The sequence below is a fragment of the Dendrobates tinctorius genome, unplaced genomic scaffold (genome assembly GCF_039654945.1).
Source record: "Dendrobates tinctorius isolate UK_male_01 unplaced genomic scaffold, ASM3965494v1 ptg000364l, whole genome shotgun sequence".
NCBI classification, from domain to species: domain Eukaryota; kingdom Metazoa; phylum Chordata; class Amphibia; order Anura; family Dendrobatidae; genus Dendrobates; species Dendrobates tinctorius.
This window is the reverse complement of record NW_027362030.1, coordinates 800718-820612: the sequence shown is the minus strand read 5'-3', so window position 1 is coordinate 820612 and position 19895 is coordinate 800718. Positions and strand designations below refer to the sequence as shown.

General features: G+C 47.5%; 1 protein-coding gene across 1 annotated transcript in view; it reads left to right on the top strand.

The window, feature by feature from the left end:
* The first annotated feature begins 10 nt into the window (after window positions 1-10).
* The window catches only part of COIL (coilin), a 60253-nt gene continuing 40368 nt past the window's right edge, over window positions 11-19895 (top strand). Inside the window, exon 1 of the mRNA XM_073562695.1 lies at window positions 11-264. Coding sequence (XP_073418796.1) covers window positions 11-264 — 254 coding nt within the window. The remainder of the gene's footprint in view (window positions 265-19895) is intronic.

The window sequence follows — 19895 nt, the reverse complement described above, 5'->3', positions numbered from 1 at the left end:
TGCGCTGCACATGGCGGCTCCGGGCGGCCTCGCTCAGCTGCGGGTCAGGCTGACGTTTGATTACCCGCCGCCCGCGGTCCCGGAGAGCCGCCACCTGTGGTTCATGCTGGACCCGGAGCTGTGCCGGGCCGTCACCGACGTGAGCGCCATCATCCGGGAGCGCTTCTACTACAGCCGCCGGGGGGCGCTGTCCCTGTACCTGGACGGAAGCCTGCTGCCCCCCGGGGAGAGCGTGCGCATCATCCGGGACAACGACGCCATCAGGTGAGGTGTCACCGTGCGGGGAGCCGAGGGCCGAGACCGCTGCGGGGAGCCGAGGGCAGAGACCGCTGCGGGGAGCCGAGGGCCGAGACCGCTGCGGGGGGCCGAGGGCAGAGACCGCTGCGGGGAGCCGAGGGCCGAGACGTGACCGCTGCGGGGAGCCGAGGGCCGAGACCGCTGCGGGGAGCCGAGGGCCGAGACCGCTGCGGGGAGCCGAGGGCCGAGACCGCTGCGGGGGGCCGAGACCGCTGCGGGGGGCCGAGACCGCTGCGGGGGGCCGAGGGCCGAGACCGCTGCGGGGGGCCGAGGGCCGAGACCGCTGCGGGGGACCGAGGGCCGAGACCGCTGCGGGGGGCCGAGGGCCGAGACCGCTGCGGGGGGCCGAGGGCCGAGACCGCTGCGGGGAGCCGAGGGCCGAGACCGCTGCGGAGAGCCGAGGGCCGAGACCGCTGCGGGGGGGCCGAGACCGCTGCGAGGAGCCGAGGGCCGAGACCGCTGCGGGGAGCCGAGGGCCGAGACCGCTGCGGAGGGCCGAGACCGCTGCGGGGGGGCCGAGGGCCGAGACCGCTGCGGGGGGGCCGAGGGCCGAGACCGCTGCGGGGGGGCCGAGACCGCTGCGGGGAGCCGAGGGCCGAGACCGCTGCGGGGGGCCGAGGGCCGAGACCGCTGCGGGGGGCCGAGACCGCTGCGGAGGGCCGAGACCGCTGCGGGGGGGCCGAGGGCCGAGACCGCTGCGGGGGGGCCGAGGGCCGAGACCGCTGCGGGGGGGCCGAGGGCCGAGACCGCTGCGGGGGGGCCGAGGGCCGAGACCGCTGCGGGGGGGCCGAGGGCCGAGACCGCTGCGGGGGGGCCGAGGGCCGAGACGTGACCGCTGCGGGGGGCCGAGGGCCGAGACGTGACCGCTGCGGGGGGCCGAGGGCCGAGACGTGACCGCTGCGGGGAGCCGAGGGCCGAGACGTGACCGCTGCGGGGAGCCGAGAGCTGTGCGGGGGGCCGAGACGTGACCGCTGCGGGAAGCCGAGGGCCGTGTATTGCCAACTGTTCAGCAATAAGGTTCGGATACGGCTTTAAAGAAGGCTACTGATTGGATATAACACAATTTTATTATACAATGATTATAAAACACCAAATTAATGGAATGTATAGCAATTACAGGAAAATAGAAAATAGTAGGATATTGCGTATACTTATATATTCAAACTACAAAGGTTTTGGTACATATACTCCCATTAGGAAGAAGGAAAGAAAAGAGTCTTCACTAGGGGCATGTACACCTGTCCGGAAATACTTCAGCTGGAGGAGCGGTCAGCGAAGACAGAATGCGCCCTAGGACCCGCACTGCGAAGAGCGTCCTCTCACACAGGTCCACAGAGCTCCGGCCTCCCCGGCTTTTATATGCTTTAAGGTTTACACAATATAATATTGTGTAAACATGAAAATACACAAGTTAGTTGTCTGATGTTCCAATCACAGGACAGCGGCCAGCCATCATGAATAAATAACATCAGACAAGACTTGCCTCTTCGGATGCAACTTACAAGGGGATTTTACAAACCTATTATGTTCCTAATTGAAAATAAAGATTAAGAACATACATAAAACTAAACCACAACTTATAGCTAGACACAGTCCGGTTCATCACAATGGGATGATTACTTATTGAATTGTTTGCAAACAGTTATTTTAACCTTTACCTTTTGAGCTCATTGTCTACCCCCATGTCTTATATATAGCTAAATACACTGAATCCAATTCCTCTGAAAAACTGGTTTGTCAAGTCTGGAAAAAAACAAAGAAAACAAATACTGCACTTTGAAAAAGGGAGGATGATTGACCTCATGGAGATCAACATCCGACACTGCGGAGACACCATCACATGTTTCTCAACGCAGTGATTCTAGTGCACTGCCCCCATCCCTTATGGGAAATATGTAAAACATGCAAAAACACAAGCCGCGGAGACACCATCACGTGTTTCTCAACGCAAGCAATGACTAGCCAGGTCTTTCCCGTGGTTGTCCCTTCCCGGTGAAAGACCTGGCTAGTCATTGCTTGCGTTGAAATACTGCACTTTGTCCTCATCCTGTTATGAATGAGTCACCGGAGGAGGAAAAAACAAAAATACAAGCTAAGCCCAGAAAGCCGGAGAGGTTGGTAGCTATCGGATTGCAGACCCCTGATCCTATTCACCACAACTAACAGTAGCCGTGGGGGGTTCCTACGATGCCCTAGACCCCTGGTCACAGCCGGAGAGCTAAATAAGCCTAAAGAAAGAAAGGGGAAATCTAAACTGCCCCAGAGCAGACCCCAAAGCAATAGACAGCCCCCAACATGTATTGTCGGTGAAAAACAGATGAAAACACAAACACAGACAGAAAGACAGGCTGAGCAAACGATGGGGCCCAACTAACTAGATAGGAAAGGACAGAAAAGATGCTGGCTGCAATCCGCAAAAACCCTACCAAAAATGTCCCAACACGTCTGATAGAAAAGGCCCTGAAGTTACTAGACTTCAAAATCCCTATATCAGCACTCCCGATATATTCTGAAGACAGAGCAAAAGATATTTAACCGATCAGGGACAAAATGGAAATTCAGCAAAGCCCCAGCCGGGGCCGGCTGAACACAAAACTAAGCAAATCAGACAAAATCTCATGGAACAATAACAGAGCAAAAACTTAGCTTTAGAAGACAGGAACTGAACTGGAGGCCAGAGCAGAAAGGATCACCAGCAACCCTACAGGGCGTCGGCTGCCTTATATCCATTCAGAGATTCCAGATGTCCAATCGCAATCCACCTGTTCAGGTGACAGGTCTCTCCCATCCAAATCAGTTTCACCACCTCCTTTCACCAGCAGAGGGAATTCATCGGACACCAAAGGTGAACGAGAAAATGAGCTTATTACATTATCCTATCTGGACAAAAACAAACAAATAACCTCACTGGATACGTTGTATTGTCTTAAGAAATAGCCCAGGAATGATGACTGGTGACCCATGTAAAATGATCCAGCCCCATAGAAAGAGCACAGGAATAGGAGCACCGTCTTTTTGGGGTCTACAATATGACAAGTTCGGCTCTTTCCCAGCCTCACTCTTATCCACCGTTGGGATCTGCATTTCTTGTGACTTTTGTGCAGTTGTAGCAATGTCGGCTTTTCTACAGGAGTCTGTAGATTCAGTATCGTAGATGGCAGGTCCTTCCTTATTCTCCATACTATCAATCTTCTGGTGCAATGAATGGCTCTCTGGTCTGGGATTACAGTAACGTCTAATGTGACCCATCTTCCCACATATAAAGCAATGCCTAGGCCTGTAAACAGCAGACACATTCTCGGATACTCCATCCAGCTCTTTCCCAGCCTCACTCTTATCCACCGTTGGGATCTGCATTTCTTGTGACTTTTGTGCAGTTGTAGCAATGTCGGCTTTTCTACAGGAGTCTGTAGATTCAGTATCGTAGATGGCAGGTTCTTCCTTATTCTCCATACTATCAATCTTCTGGTGCAATGAATGGCTCTCTGGTCTGGGATTACAGTAACGTCTAATGTGACCCATCTTCCCACATATAAAGCAATGCCTAGGCCTGTAAACAGCAGACACATTCTCGGATACTCCATCCGGCTCTTTCCCAGCCTCACTCTTATCCACCGTTGGGATCTGCATTTCTTGTGACTTTTGTGCAGTTGTAGCAATGTCGGCTTTTCTACAGGAGTCTGTAGATTCAGTATCGTAGATGGCAGGTCCTTCCTTATTCTCCATACTATCAATCTTCTGGTGCAATGAATGGCTCTCTGGTCTGGGATTACAGTAACGTCTAATGTGGCCCATCTTCCCACATATAAAGCAATGCCTAGGCCTGTAAACAGCAGACACATTCTCGGATACTCCATCCAGCTCTTTCCCAGCCTCACTCTTATCCACCGTTGGGATCTGCATTTCTTGTGACTTTTGTGCAGTTGTAGCAATGTCGGCTTTTCTACAGGAGTCTGTAGATTCAGTATCGTAGATGGCAGGTTCTTCCTTATTCTCCATACTATCAATCTTCTGGTGCAATGAATGGCTCTCTGGTCTGGGATTACAGTAACGTCTAATGTGGCCCATCTTCCCACATATAAAGCAATGTCTAGGCCTGTAAACAGCAGACACATTCTCGGATACTCCATCCGGCTCTTTCCCGCCTCACTCTTATCCACCGTTGGGATCTGCATTTCTTGTGACTTTTGTGCAGTTGTAGCAATGTCGGCTTTTCTACAGGAGTCTGTAGATTCAGTATCGTAGATGGCAGGTTCTTCCTTATTCTCCGTACTATCAATCTTCTGGTGCAATGAATGGCTCTCTGGTCTGGGATTACAGTAACGTCTAATGTGGCCCATCTTCCCACATATAAAGCAATGTCTAGGCCTGTAAACAGCAGACACATTCTCGGATACTCCATCCAGCTCTTTCCCAGCCTCACTCTTATCCACCGTTGGGATCTGCATTTCTTGTGACTTTTGTGCAGTTGTAGCAATGTCGGCTTTTCTACAGGAGTCTGTAGATTCAGTATCGTAGATGGCAGGTTCTTCCTTATTCTCCATACTATCAATCTTCTGGTGCAATGAATGGCTCTCTGGTCTGGGATTACAGTAACGTCTAATGTGGCCCATCTTCCCACATATAAAGCAATGTCTAGGCCTGTAAACAGCAGACACATTCTCGGATACTCCATCCGGCTCTTTCCCGCCTCACTCTTATCCACCGTTGGGATCTGCATTTCTTGTGACTTTTGTGCAGTTGTAGCAATGTCGGCTTTTCTACAGGAGTCTGTAGATTCAGTATCGTAGATGGCAGGTTCTTCCTTATTCTCCATACTATCAATCTTCTGGTGCAATGAATGGCTCTCTGGTCTGGGATTACAGTAACGTCTAATGTGACCCATCTTCCCACATATAAAGCAATGTCTAGGCCTGTAAACAGCAGACACATTCTCGGATACTCCATCCGGCTCTTTCCCGCCTCACTCTTATCCACCGTTGGGATCTGCATTTCTTGTGACTTTTGTGCAGTTGTAGCAATGTCGGCTTTTCTACAGGAGTCTGTAGATTCAGTATCGTAGATGGCAGGTTCTTCCTTATTCTCCATACTATCAATCTTCTGGTGCAATGAATGGCTCTCTGGTCTGGGATTACAGTAACGTCTAATGTGGCCCATCTTCCCACATATAAAGCAATGCCTAGGCCTGTACACAGCAGACACATTCTCGGATACTCCATCCTGCTCTTTCCCAGCCTCACTCTTATCCACCGTTGGGATCTGCATTTCTTGTGACTTTTGTGCAGTTGTAGCAATGTCGGCTTTTCTACAGGAGTCTGTAGATTCAGTATCGTAGATGGCAGGTTCTTCCTTATTCTCCATACCATCAATCTTCTGGTGCAATGAATGGCTCTCTGGTCTGGGATTACAGTAACGTCTAATGTGACCCATCTTCCCACATATAAAGCAATGTCTAGGCCTGTAAACAGCAGACACATTCTCGGATACTCCATCCGGCTCTTTCCCGCCTCACTCTTATCCACCGTTGGGATCTGCATTTCTTGTGACTTTTGTGCAGTTGTAGCAATGTCGGCTTTTCTACAGGAGTCTGTAGATTCAGTATCGTAGATGGCAGGTTCTTCCTTATTCTCCATACCATCAATCTTCTGGTGCAATGAATGGCTCTCTGGTCTGGGATTACAGTAACGTCTAATGTGACCCATCATCCCACATATAAAGCAATGCCTAGGCCTGTAAACAGCAGACACATTCTCGGATACTCCATCCTGCTCTTTCCCGCCTCACTCTTATCCACCGTTGGGATCTGCATTTCTTGTGACTTTTGTGCAGTTGTAGCAATGTCGGCTTTTCTACAGGAGTCTGTAGATTCAGTATCGTAGATGGCAGGTTCTTCCTTATTCTCCATTCTATCAATCTTCTGGTGCAATGAATGGCTCTCTGGTCTGGGATTACAGTAACGTCTAATGTGGCCCATCTTCCCACATATAAAGCAATGCCTAGGCCTGTAAACAGCAGACACATTCTCGGATACTCCATCCTGCTCTTTCCCGCCTCACTCTTATCCACCGTTGGGATCTGCATTTCTTGTGACTTTTGTGCAGTTGTAGCAATGTCGGCTTTTCTACAGGAGTCTGTAGATTCAGTATCGTAGATGGCAGGTTCTTCCTTATTCTCCATTCTATCAATCTTCTGGTGCAATGAATGGCTCTCTGGTCTGGGATTACAGTAACGTCTAATGTGGCCCATCTTCCCACATATAAAGCAATGCCTAGGCCTGTAAACAGCAGACACATTCTCGGATACTCCATCCGGCTCTTTCCCAGCCTCACTCTTATCCACCGTTGGGATCTGCATTTCTTGTGACTTTTGTGCAGTTGTAGCAATGTCGGCTTTTCTACAGGAGTCTGTAGGTTCAGTATCGTAGATGGCAGGTTCTTCCTTATTCTCCATACTATCAATCTTCTGGTGCAATGAATGGCTCTCTGGTCTGGGATTACAGTAACGTCTAATGTGGCCCATCTTCCCACATATAAAGCAATGCCTAGGCCTGTAAACAGCAGACACATTCTCGGATACTCCATCCGGCTCTTTCCCAGCCTCACTCTTATCCACCGTTGGGATCTGCATTTCTTGTGACTTTTGTGCAGTTGTAGCAATGTCGGCTTTTCTACAGGAGTCTGTAGATTCAGTATCGTAGATGGCAGGTTCTTCCTTATTCTCCATACTATCAATCTTCTGGTGCAATGAATGGCTCTCTGGTCTGGGATTACAGTAACGTGTAATGTGGCCCATCTTCCCACATATAAAGCAATGCCTAGGCCTGTAAACAGCAGACACATTCTCGGATACTCCATCCGGCTCTTTCCCAGCCTCACTCTTATCCACCGTTGGGATCTGCATTTCTTGTGACTTTTGTGCAGTTGTAGCAATGTCGGCTTTTCTACAGGAGTCTGTAGATTCAGTATCGTAGATGGCAGGTTCTTCCTTATTCTCAATACTATCAATCTTCTGGTGCAATGAATGGCTCTCTGGTCTGGGATTACAGTAACGTCTAATGTGACTCATCTTCCCACATATAAAGCAATGCCTAGGCCTGTAAACAGCAGACACATTCTCGGATACTCCATCCGGCTCTTTCCCAGCCTCACTCTTATCCACCGTTGGGATCTGCATTTCTTGTGACTTTTGTGCAGTTGTAGCAATGTCGGCTTTTCTACAGGAGTCTGTAGGTTCAGTATCGTAGATGGCAGGTTCTTCCTTATTCTCCATTCTATCAATCTTCTGGTGCAATGAATGGCTCTCTGGTCTGGGATTACAGTAACGTCTAATGTGGCCCATCTTCCCACATATAAAGCAATGCCTAGGCCTGTAAACAGCAGACACATTCTCGGATACTCCATCCGGCTCTTTCCCAGCCTCACTCTTATCCACCGTTGGGATCTGCATTTCTTGTGACTTTTGTGCAGTTGTAGCAATGTCGGCTTTTCTACAGGAGTCTGTAGGTTCAGTATCGTAGATGGCAGGTTCTTCCTTATTCTCCATACTATCAATCTTCTGGTGCAATGAATGGCTCTCTGGTCTGGGATTACAGTAACGTCTAATGTGGCCCATCTTCCCACATATAAAGCAATGCCTAGGCCTGTAAACAGCAGACACATTCTCGGATACTCCATCCGGCTCTTTCCCAGCCTCACTCTTATCCACCGTTGGGATCTGCATTTCTTGTGACTTTTGTGCAGTTGTAGCAATGTCGGCTTTTCTACAGGAGTCTGTAGATTCAGTATCGTAGATGGCAGGTTCTTCCTTATTCTCCATACTATCAATCTTCTGGTGCAATGAATGGCTCTCTGGTCTGGGATTACAGTAACGTGTAATGTGGCCCATCTTCCCACATATAAAGCAATGCCTAGGCCTGTAAACAGCAGACACATTCTCGGATACTCCATCCGGCTCTTTCCCAGCCTCACTCTTATCCACCGTTGGGATCTGCATTTCTTGTGACTTTTGTGCAGTTGTAGCAATGTCGGCTTTTCTACAGGAGTCTGTAGATTCAGTATCGTAGATGGCAGGTTCTTCCTTATTCTCAATACTATCAATCTTCTGGTGCAATGAATGGCTCTCTGGTCTGGGATTACAGTAACGTCTAATGTGACCCATCATCCCACATATAAAGCAATGCCTAGGCCTGTAAACAGCAGACACATTCTCGGATACTCCATCCTGCTCTTTCCCAGCCTCACTCTTATCCACCGTTGGGATCTGCATTTCTTGTGACTTTTGTGCAGTTGTAGCAATGTCGGCTTTTCTACATGAGTCTGTAGATTCAGTATCGTAGATGGCAGGTTCTTCCTTATTCTCCATACTATCAATCTTCTGGTGCAATGAATGGCTCTCTGGTCTGGGATTACAGTAACGTCTAATGTGGCCCATCTTCCCACATATAAAGCAATGCCTAGGCCTGTAAACAGCAGACACATTCTCGGATACTCCATCCGGCTCTTTCCCAGCCTCACTCTTATCCACCGTTGGGATCTGCATTTCTTGTGACTTTTGTGCAGTTGTAGCAATGTCGGCTTTTCTACAGGAGTCTGTAGATTCAGTATCGTAGATGGCAGGTTCTTCCTTATTCTCAATACTATCAATCTTCTGGTGCAATGAATGGCTCTCTGGTCTGGGATTACAGTAACGTGTAATGTGACCCATCTTCCCACATATAAAGCAATGCCTAGGCCTGTAAACAGCAGACACATTCTCGGATACTCCATCCGGCTCTTTCCCAGCCTCACTCTTATCCACCGTTGGGATCTGCATTTCTTGTGACTTTTGTGCAGTTGTAGCAATGTCGGCTTTTCTACAGGAGTCTGTAGATTCAGTATCGTAGATGGCAGGTTCTTCCTTATTCTCAATACTATCAATCTTCTGGTGCAATGAATGGCTCTCTGGTCTGGGATTACAGTAACGTCTAATGTGGCCCATCTTCCCACATATAAAGCAATGCCTAGGCCTGTAAACAGCAGACACATTCTCGGATACTCCATCCGGCTCTTTCCCAGCCTCACTCTTATCCACCGTTGGGATCTGCATTTCTTGTGACTTTTGTGCAGTTGTAGCAATGTCGGCTTTTCTACAGGAGTCTGTAGATTCAGTATCGTAGATGGCAGGTTCTTCCTTATTCTCCATACTATCAATCTTCTGGTGCAATGAATGGCTCTCTGGTCTGGGATTACAGTAACATCTAATGTGGCCCATCTTCCCACATATAAAGCAATGCCTAGGCCTGTAAACAGCAGACACATTCTCGGATACTCCATCCTGCTCTTTCCCAGCCTCACTCTTATCCACCGTTGGGATCTGCATTTCTTGTGACTTTTGTGCAGTTGTAGCAATGTCGGCTTTTCTACAGGAGTCTGTAGATTCAGTATCGTAGATGGCAGGTCCTTCCTTATTCTCCATACTATCAATCTTCTGGTGCAATGAATGGCTCTCTGGTCTGGGATTACAGTAACATCTAATGTGGCCCATCTTCCCACATATAAAGCAATGCCTAGGCCTGTAAACAGCAGACACATTCTCGGATACTCCATCCGGCTCTTTCCCAGCCTCACTCTTATCCACCGTTGGGATCTGCATTTCTTGTGACTTTTGTGCAGTTGTAGCAATGTCGGCTTTTCTACAGGAGTCTGTAGATTCAGTATCGTAGATGGCAGGTCCTTCCTTATTCTCCATACTATCAATCTTCTGGTGCAATGAATGGCTCTCTGGTCTGGGATTACAGTAACGTCTAATGTGGCCCATCTTCCCACATATAAAGCAATGCCTAGGCCTGTAAACAGCAGACACATTCTCGGATACTCCATCCGGCTCTTTCCCAGCCTCACTCTTATCCACCGTTGGGATCTGCATTTCTTGTGACTTTTGTGCAGTTGTAGCAATGTCGGCTTTTCTACAGGAGTCTGTAGATTCAGTATCGTAGATGGCAGGTCCTTCCTTATTCTCCATACTATCAATCTTCTGGTGCAATGAATGGCTCTCTGGTCTGGGATTACAGTAACATCTAATGTGGCCCATCTTCCCACATATAAAGCAATGCCTAGGCCTGTAAACAGCAGACACATTCTCGGATACTCCATCCGGCCCTTTCCCAGCCTCACTCTTATCCACCGTTGGGATCTGCATTTCTTGTGACTTTTGTGCAGTTGTAGCAATGTCGGCTTTTCTACAGGAGTCTGTAGATTCAGTATCGTAGATGGCAGGTTCTTCCTTATTCTCAATACTATCAATCTTCTGGTGCAATGAATGGCTCTCTGGTCTGGGATTACAGTAACGTGTAATGTGACCCATCTTCCCACATATAAAGCAATGCCTAGGCCTGTAAACAGCAGACACATTCTCGGATACTCCATCCGGCTCTTTCCCAGCCTCACTCTTATCCACCGTTGGGATCTGCATTTCTTGTGACTTTTGTGCAGTTGTAGCAATGTCGGCTTTTCTACAGGAGTCTGTAGATTCAGTATCGTAGATGGCAGGTTCTTCCTTATTCTCAATACTATCAATCTTCTGGTGCAATGAATGGCTCTCTGGTCTGGGATTACAGTAACGTGTAATGTGACCCATCTTCCCACATATAAAGCAATGCCTAGGCCTGTAAACAGCAGACACATTCTCGGATACTCCATCCGGCTCTTTCCCAGCCTCACTCTTATCCACCGTTGGGATCTGCATTTCTTGTGACTTTTGTGCAGTTGTAGCAATGTCGGCTTTTCTACAGGAGTCTGTAGATTCAGTATCGTAGATGGCAGGTCCTTCCTTATTCTCCATACTATCAATCTTCTGGTGCAATGAATGGCTCTCTGGTCTGGGATTACAGTAACGTCTAATGTGGCCCATCTTCCCACATATAAAGCAATGCCTAGGCCTGTAAACAGCAGACACATTCTCGGATACTCCATCCGGCTCTTTCCCAGCCTCACTCTTATCCACCGTTGGGATCTGCATTTCTTGTGACTTTTGTGCAGTTGTAGCAATGTCGGCTTTTCTACAGGAGTCTGTAGATTCAGTATCGTAGATGGCAGGTTCTTCCTTATTCTCCATACTATCAATCTTCTGGTGCAATGAATGGCTCTCTGGTCTGGGATTACAGTAACATCTAATGTGGCCCATCTTCCCACATATAAAGCAATGCCTAGGCCTGTAAACAGCAGACACATTCTCGGATACTCCATCCTGCTCTTTCCCAGCCTCACTCTTATCCACCGTTGGGATCTGCATTTCTTGTGACTTTTGTGCAGTTGTAGCAATGTCGGCTTTTCTACAGGAGTCTGTAGATTCAGTATCGTAGATGGCAGGTCCTTCCTTATTCTCCATACTATCAATCTTCTGGTGCAATGAATGGCTCTCTGGTCTGGGATTACAGTAACATCTAATGTGGCCCATCTTCCCACATATAAAGCAATGCCTAGGCCTGTAAACAGCAGACACATTCTCGGATACTCCATCCGGCCCTTTCCCAGCCTCACTCTTATCCACCGTTGGGATCTGCATTTCTTGTGACTTTTGTGCAGTTGTAGCAATGTCGGCTTTTCTACAGGAGTCTGTAGATTCAGTATCGTAGATGGCAGGTCCTTCCTTATTCTCAATACTATCAATCTTCTGGTGCAATGAATGGCTCTCTGGTCTGGGATTACAGTAACGTCTAATGTGGCCCATCTTCCCACATATAAAGCAATGCCTAGGCCTGTAAACAGCAGACACATTCTCGGATACTCCATCCGGCTCTTTCCCAGCCTCACTCTTATCCACCGTTGGGATCTGCATTTCTTGTGACTTTTGTGCAGTTGTAGCAATGTCGGCTTTTCTACAGGAGTCTGTAGATTCAGTATCGTAGATGGCAGGTTCTTCCTTATTCTCCATACTATCAATCTTCTGGTGCAATGAATGGCTCTCTGGTCTGGGATTACAGTAACGTCTAATGTGGCCCATCTTCCCACATATAAAGCAATGCCTAGGCCTGTAAACAGCAGACACATTCTCGGATACTCCATCCGGCTCTTTCCCAGCCTCACTCTTATCCACCGTTGGGATCTGCATTTCTTGTGACTTTTGTGCAGTTGTAGCAATGTCGGCTTTTCTACAGGAGTCTGTAGATTCAGTATCGTAGATGGCAGGTTCTTCCTTATTCTCCATACTATCAATATTCTGGTGCAATGAATGGCTCTCTGGTCTGGGATTACAGTAACGTCTAATGTGGCCCATCTTCCCACATATAAAGCAATGCCTAGGCCTGTAAACAGCAGACACATTCTCGGATACTCCATCCTGCTCTTTCCCAGCCTCACTCTTATCCACCGTTGGGATCTGCATTTCTTGTGACTTTTGTGCAGTTGTAGCAATGTCGGCTTTTCTACAGGAGTCTGTAGATTCAGTATCGTAGATGGCAGGTTCTTCCTTATTCTCCATACTATCAATCTTCTGGTGCAATGAATGGCTCTCTGGTCTGGGATTACAGTAACGTCTAATGTGGCCCATCTTCCCACATATAAAGCAATGCCTAGGCCTGTACACAGCAGACACATTCTCGGATACTCCATCCTGCTCTTTCCCAGCCTCACTCTTATCCACCGTTGGGATCTGCATTTCTTGTGACTTTTGTGCAGTTGTAGCAATGTCGGCTTTTCTACAGGAGTCTGTAGATTCAGTATCGTAGATGGCAGGTTCTTCCTTATTCTCCATACTATCAATCTTCTGGTGCAATGAATGGCTCTCTGGTCTGGGATTACAGTAACGTCTAATGTGGCCCATCTTCCCACATATAAAGCAATGCCTAGGCCTGTAAACAGCAGACACATTCTCGGATACTCCATCCTGCTCTTTCCCAGCCTCACTCTTATCCACCGTTGGGATCTGCATTTCTTGTGACTTTTGTGCAGTTGTAGCAATGTCGGCTTTTCTACAGGAGTCTGTAGATTCAGTATCGTAGATGGCAGGTTCTTCCTTATTCTCCATACTATCAATCTTCTGGTGCAATGAATGGCTCTCTGGTCTGGGATTACAGTAACGTCTAATGTGGCCCATCTTCCCACATATAAAGCAATGTCTAGGCCTGTAAACAGCAGACACATTCTCGGATACTCCATCCGGCTCTTTCCCAGCCTCACTCTTATCCACCGTTGGGATCTGCATTTCTTGTGACTTTTGTGCAGTTGTAGCAATGTCGGCTTTTCTACAGGAGTCTGTAGATTCAGTATCGTAGATGGCAGGTTCTTCCTTATTCTCCATACTATCAATCTTCTGGTGCAATGAATGGCTCTCTGGTCTGGGATTACAGTAACGTCTAATGTGACCCATCTTCCCACATATAAAGCAATGCCTAGGCCTGTAAACAGCAGACACATTCTCGGATACTCCATCCGGCTCTTTCCCAGCCTCACTCTTATCCACCGTTGGGATCTGCATTTCTTGTGACTTTTGTGCAGTTGTAGCAATGTCGGCTTTTCTACAGGAGTCTGTAGATTCAGTATCGTAGATGGCAGGTTCTTCCTTATTCTCCATACCATCAATCTTCTGGTGCAATGAATGGCTCTCTGGTCTGGGATTACAGTAACGTCTAATGTGGCCCATCTTCCCACATATAAAGCAATGCCTAGGCCTGTAAACAGCAGACACATTCTCGGATACTCCATCCGGCTCTTTCCCAGCCTCACTCTTATCCACCGTTGGGATCTGCATTTCTTGTGACTTTTGTGCAGTTGTAGCAATGTCCGCTTTTCTACAGGAGTCTGTAGATTCAGTATCGTAGATGGCAGGTTCTTCCTTATTCTCCATACTATCAATCTTCTGGTGCAATGAATGGCTCTCTGGTCTGGGATTACAGTAACGTCTAATGTGGCCCATCTTCCCACATATAAAGCAATGCCTAGGCCTGTAAACAGCAGACACATTCTCGGATACTCCATCCGGCTCTTTCCCAGCCTCACTCTTATCCACCGTTGGGATCTGCATTTCTTGTGACTTTTGTGCAGTTGTAGCAATGTCGGCTTTTCTACAGGAGTCTGTAGATTCAGTATCGTAGATGGCAGGTTCTTCCTTATTCTCCATACTATCAATCTTCTGGTGCAATGAATGGCTCTCTGGTCTGGGATTACAGTAACATCTAATGTGGCCCATCTTCCCACATATAAAGCAATGCCTAGGCCTGTAAACAGCAGACACATTCTCGGATACTCCATCCTGCTCTTTCCCAGCCTCACTCTTATCCACCGTTGGGATCTGCATTTCTTGTGACTTTTGTGCAGTTGTAGCAATGTCGGCTTTTCTACAGGAGTCTGTAGATTCAGTATCGTAGATGGCAGGTCCTTCCTTATTCTCCATACTATCAATCTTCTGGTGCAATGAATGGCTCTCTGGTCTGGGATTACAGTAACATCTAATGTGGCCCATCTTCCCACATATAAAGCAATGCCTAGGCCTGTAAACAGCAGACACATTCTCGGATACTCCATCCGGCCCTTTCCCAGCCTCACTCTTATCCACCGTTGGGATCTGCATTTCTTGTGACTTTTGTGCAGTTGTAGCAATGTCGGCTTTTCTACAGGAGTCTGTAGATTCAGTATCGTAGATGGCAGGTTCTTCCTTATTCTCAATACTATCAATCTTCTGGTGCAATGAATGGCTCTCTGGTCTGGGATTACAGTAACGTCTAATGTGACCCATCTTCCCACATATAAAGCAATGCCTAGGCCTGTAAACAGCAGACACATTCTCGGATACTCCATCCGGCTCTTTCCCAGCCTCACTCTTATCCACCGTTGGGATCTGCATTTCTTGTGACTTTTGTGCAGTTGTAGCAATGTCGGCTTTTCTACAGGAGTCTGTAGATTCAGTATCGTAGATGGCAGGTTCTTCCTTATTCTCCATACTATCAATCTTCTGGTGCAATGAATGGCTCTCTGGTCTGGGATTACAGTAACGTCTAATGTGGCCCATCTTCCCACATATAAAGCAATGCCTAGGCCTGTAAACAGCAGACACATTCTCGGATACTCCATCCGGCTCTTTCCCAGCCTCACTCTTATCCACCGTTGGGATCTGCATTTCTTGTGACTTTTGTGCAGTTGTAGCAATGTCGGCTTTTCTACAGGAGTCTGTAGATTCAGTATCGTAGATGGCAGGTTCTTCCTTATTCTCCATACTATCAATATTCTGGTGCAATGAATGGCTCTCTGGTCTGGGATTACAGTAACGTCTAATGTGGCCCATCTTCCCACATATAAAGCAATGCCTAGGCCTGTAAACAGCAGACACATTCTCGGATACTCCATCCTGCTCTTTCCCAGCCTCACTCTTATCCACCGTTGGGATCTGCATTTCTTGTGACTTTTGTGCAGTTGTAGCAATGTCGGCTTTTCTACAGGAGTCTGTAGATTCAGTATCGTAGATGGCAGGTTCTTCCTTATTCTCCATACCATCAATCTTCTGGTGCAATGAATGGCTCTCTGGTCTGGGATTACAGTAACGTCTAATGTGGCCCATCTTCCCACATATAAAGCAATGCCTAGGCCTGTAAACAGCAGACACATTCTCGGATACTCCATCCGGCTCTTTCCCAGCCTCACTCTTATCCACCGTTGGGATCTGCATTTCTTGTGACTTTTGTGCAGTTGTAGCAATGTCGGCTTTTCTACAGGAGTCTGTAGATTCAGTATCGTAGATGGCAGGTTCTTCCTTATTCTCCATACTATCAATCTTCTGGTGCAATGAATGGCTCTCTGGTCTGGGATTACAGTAACATCTAATGTGGCCCATCTTCCCACATATAAAGCAATGCCTAGGCCTGTAAACAGCAGACACATTCTCGGATACTCCATCCTGCTCTTTCCCAGCCTCACTCTTATCCACCGTTGGGATCTGCATTTCTTGTGACTTTTGTGCAGTTGTAGCAATGTCGGCTTTTCTACAGGAGTCTGTAGATTCAGTATCGTAGATGGCAGGTCCTTCCTTATTCTCCATACTATCAATCTTCTGGTGCAATGAATGGCTCTCTGGTCTGGGATTACAGTAACATCTAATGTGGCCCATCTTCCCACATATAAAGCAATGCCTAGGCCTGTAAACAGCAGACACATTCTCGGATACTCCATCCGGCCCTTTCCCAGCCTCACTCTTATCCACCGTTGGGATCTGCATTTCTTGTGACTTTTGTGCAGTTGTAGCAATGTCGGCTTTTCTACAGGAGTCTGTAGATTCAGTATCGTAGATGGCAGGTTCTTCCTTATTCTCAATACTATCAATCTTCTGGTGCAATGAATGGCTCTCTGGTCTGGGATTACAGTAACGTCTAATGTGACCCATCTTCCCACATATAAAGCAATGCCTAGGCCTGTAAACAGCAGACACATTCTCGGATACTCCATCCGGCTCTTTCCCAGCCTCACTCTTATCCACCGTTGGGATCTGCATTTCTTGTGACTTTTGTGCAGTTGTAGCAATGTCGGCTTTTCTACAGGAGTCTGTAGATTCAGTATCGTAGATGGCAGGTTCTTCCTTATTCTCCATACTATCAATCTTCTGGTGCAATGAATGGCTCTCTGGTCTGGGATTACAGTAACGTCTAATGTGGCCCATCTTCCCACATATAAAGCAATGCCTAGGCCTGTAAACAGCAGACACATTCTCGGATACTCCATCCGGCTCTTTCCCAGCCTCACTCTTATCCACCGTTGGGATCTGCATTTCTTGTGACTTTTGTGCAGTTGTAGCAATGTCGGCTTTTCTACAGGAGTCTGTAGATTCAGTATCGTAGATGGCAGGTTCTTCCTTATTCTCCATACTATCAATATTCTGGTGCAATGAATGGCTCTCTGGTCTGGGATTACAGTAACGTCTAATGTGGCCCATCTTCCCACATATAAAGCAATGCCTAGGCCTGTAAACAGCAGACACATTCTCGGATACTCCATCCGGCTCTTTCCCAGCCTCACTCTTATCCACCGTTGGGATCTGCATTTCTTGTGACTTTTGTGCAGTTGTAGCAATGTCGGCTTTTCTACAGGAGTCTGTAGATTCAGTATCGTAGATGGCAGGTTCTTCCTTATTCTCCATACTATCAATCTTCTGGTGCAATGAATGGCTCTCTGGTCTGGGATTACAGTAACGTCTAATGTGGCCCATCTTCCCACATATAAAGCAATGCCTAGGCCTGTAAACAGCAGACACATTCTCGGATACTCCATCCGGCTCTTTCCCAGCCTCACTCTTATCCACCGTTGGGATCTGCATTTCTTGTGACTTTTGTGCAGTTGTAGCAATGTCGGCTTTTCTACAGGAGTCTGTAGATTCAGTATCGTAGATGGCAGGTTCTTCCTTATTCTCCATACTATCAATCTTCTGGTGCAATGAATGGCTCTCTGGTCTGGGATTACAGTAACGTCTAATGTGGCCCATCTTCCCACATATAAAGCAATGCCTAGGCCTGTACACAGCAGACACATTCTCGGATACTCCATCCTGCTCTTTCCCAGCCTCACTCTTATCCACCGTTGGGATCTGCATTTCTTGTGACTTTTGTGCAGTTGTAGCAATGTCTGCTTTTCTACAGGAGTCTGTAGATTCAGTATCGTAGATGGCAGGTTCTTCCTTATTCTCCATACTATCAATCTTCTGGTGCAATGAATGGCTCTCTGGTCTGGGATTACAGTAACGTCTAATGTGGCCCATCTTCCCACATATAAAGCAATGCCTAGGCCTGTAAACAGCAGACACATTCTCGGATACTCCATCCGGCTCTTTCCCAGCCTCACTCTTATCCACCGTTGGGATCTGCATTTCTTGTGACTTTTGTGCAGTTGTAGCAATGTCGGCTTTTCTACAGGAGTCTGTAGATTCAGTATCGTAGATGGCAGGTTCTTCCTTATTCTCCATACTATCAATCTTCTGGTGCAATGAATGGCTCTCTGGTCTGGGATTACAGTAACGTCTAATGTGACCCATCTTCCCACATATAAAGCAATGCCTAGGCCTGTAAACAGCAGACACATTCTCGGATACTCCATCCGGCTCTTTCCCAGCCTCACTCTTATCCACCGTTGGGATCTGCATTTCTTGTGACTTTTGTGCAGTTGTAGCAATGTCGGCTTTTCTACAGGAGTCTGTAGATTCAGTATCGTAGATGGCAGGTTCTTCCTTATTCTCCATACTATCAATCTTCTGGTGCAATGAATGGCTCTCTGGTCTGGGATTACAGTAACGTCTAATGTGACTCATCTTCCCACATATAAAGCAATGCCTAGGCCTGTAAACAGCAGACACATTCTCGGATACTCCATCCGGCTCTTTCCCAGCCTCACTCTTATCCACTGTTGGGATCTGCATTTCTTGTGACTTTTGTGCAGTTGTAGCAATGTCGGCTTTTCTACAGGAGTCTGTAGATTCAGTATCGTAGATGGCAGGTTCTTCCTTATTCTCCATACTATCAATCTTCTGGTGCAATGAATGGCTCTCTGGTCTGGGATTACAGTAACGTCTAATGTGACCCATCTTCCCACATATAAAGCAATGCCTAGGCCTGTAAACAGCAGACACATTCTCGGATACTCCATCCGGCTCTTTCCCAGCCTCACTCTTATCCACCGTTGGGATCTGCATTTCTTGTGACTTTTGTGCAGTTGTAGCAATGTCGGCTTTTCTACAGGAGTCTGTAGATTCAGTATCGTAGATGGCAGGTCCTTCCTTATTCTCCATACTATCAATCTTCTGGTGCAATGAATGGCTCTCTGGTCTGGGATTACAGTAACGTCTAATGTGGCCCATCTTCCCACATATAAAGCAATGCCTAGGCCTGTAAACAGCAGACACATTCTCGGATACTCCATCCGGCTCTTTCCCAGCCTCACTCTTATCCACCGTTGGGATCTGCATTTCTTGTGACTTTTGTGCAGTTGTAGCAATGTCGGCTTTTCTACAGGAGTCTGTAGATTCAGTATCGTAGATGGCAGGTTCTTCCTTATTCTCCATACTATCAATCTTCTGGTGCAATGAATGGCTCTCTGGTCTGGGATTACAGTAACGTCTAATGTGGCCCATCTTCCCACATATAAAGCAATGCCTAGGCCTGTAAACAGCAGACACATTCTCGGATACTCCATCCGGCTCTTTCCCAGCCTCACTCTTATCCACCGTTGGGATCTGCATTTCTTGTGACTTTTGTGCAGTTGTAGCAATGTCGGCTTTTCTACAGGAGTCTGTAGATTCAGTATCGTAGATGGCAGGTTCTTCCTTATTCTCCATACTATCAATCTTCTGGTGCAATGAATGGCTCTCTGGTCTGGGATTACAGTAACGTCTAATGTGGCCCATCTTCCCACATATAAAGCAATGCCTAGGCCTGTAAACAGCAGACACATTCTCGGATACTCCATCCGGCTCTTTCCCAGCCTCACTCTTATCCACCGTTGGGATCTGCATTTCTTGTGACTTTTGTGCAGTTGTAGCAATGTCGGCTTTTCTACAGGAGTCTATAGATTCAGTATCGTAGATGGCAGGTCCTTCCTTATTCTCCATACTATCAATCTTCTGGTGCAATGAATGGCTCTCTGGTCTGGGAT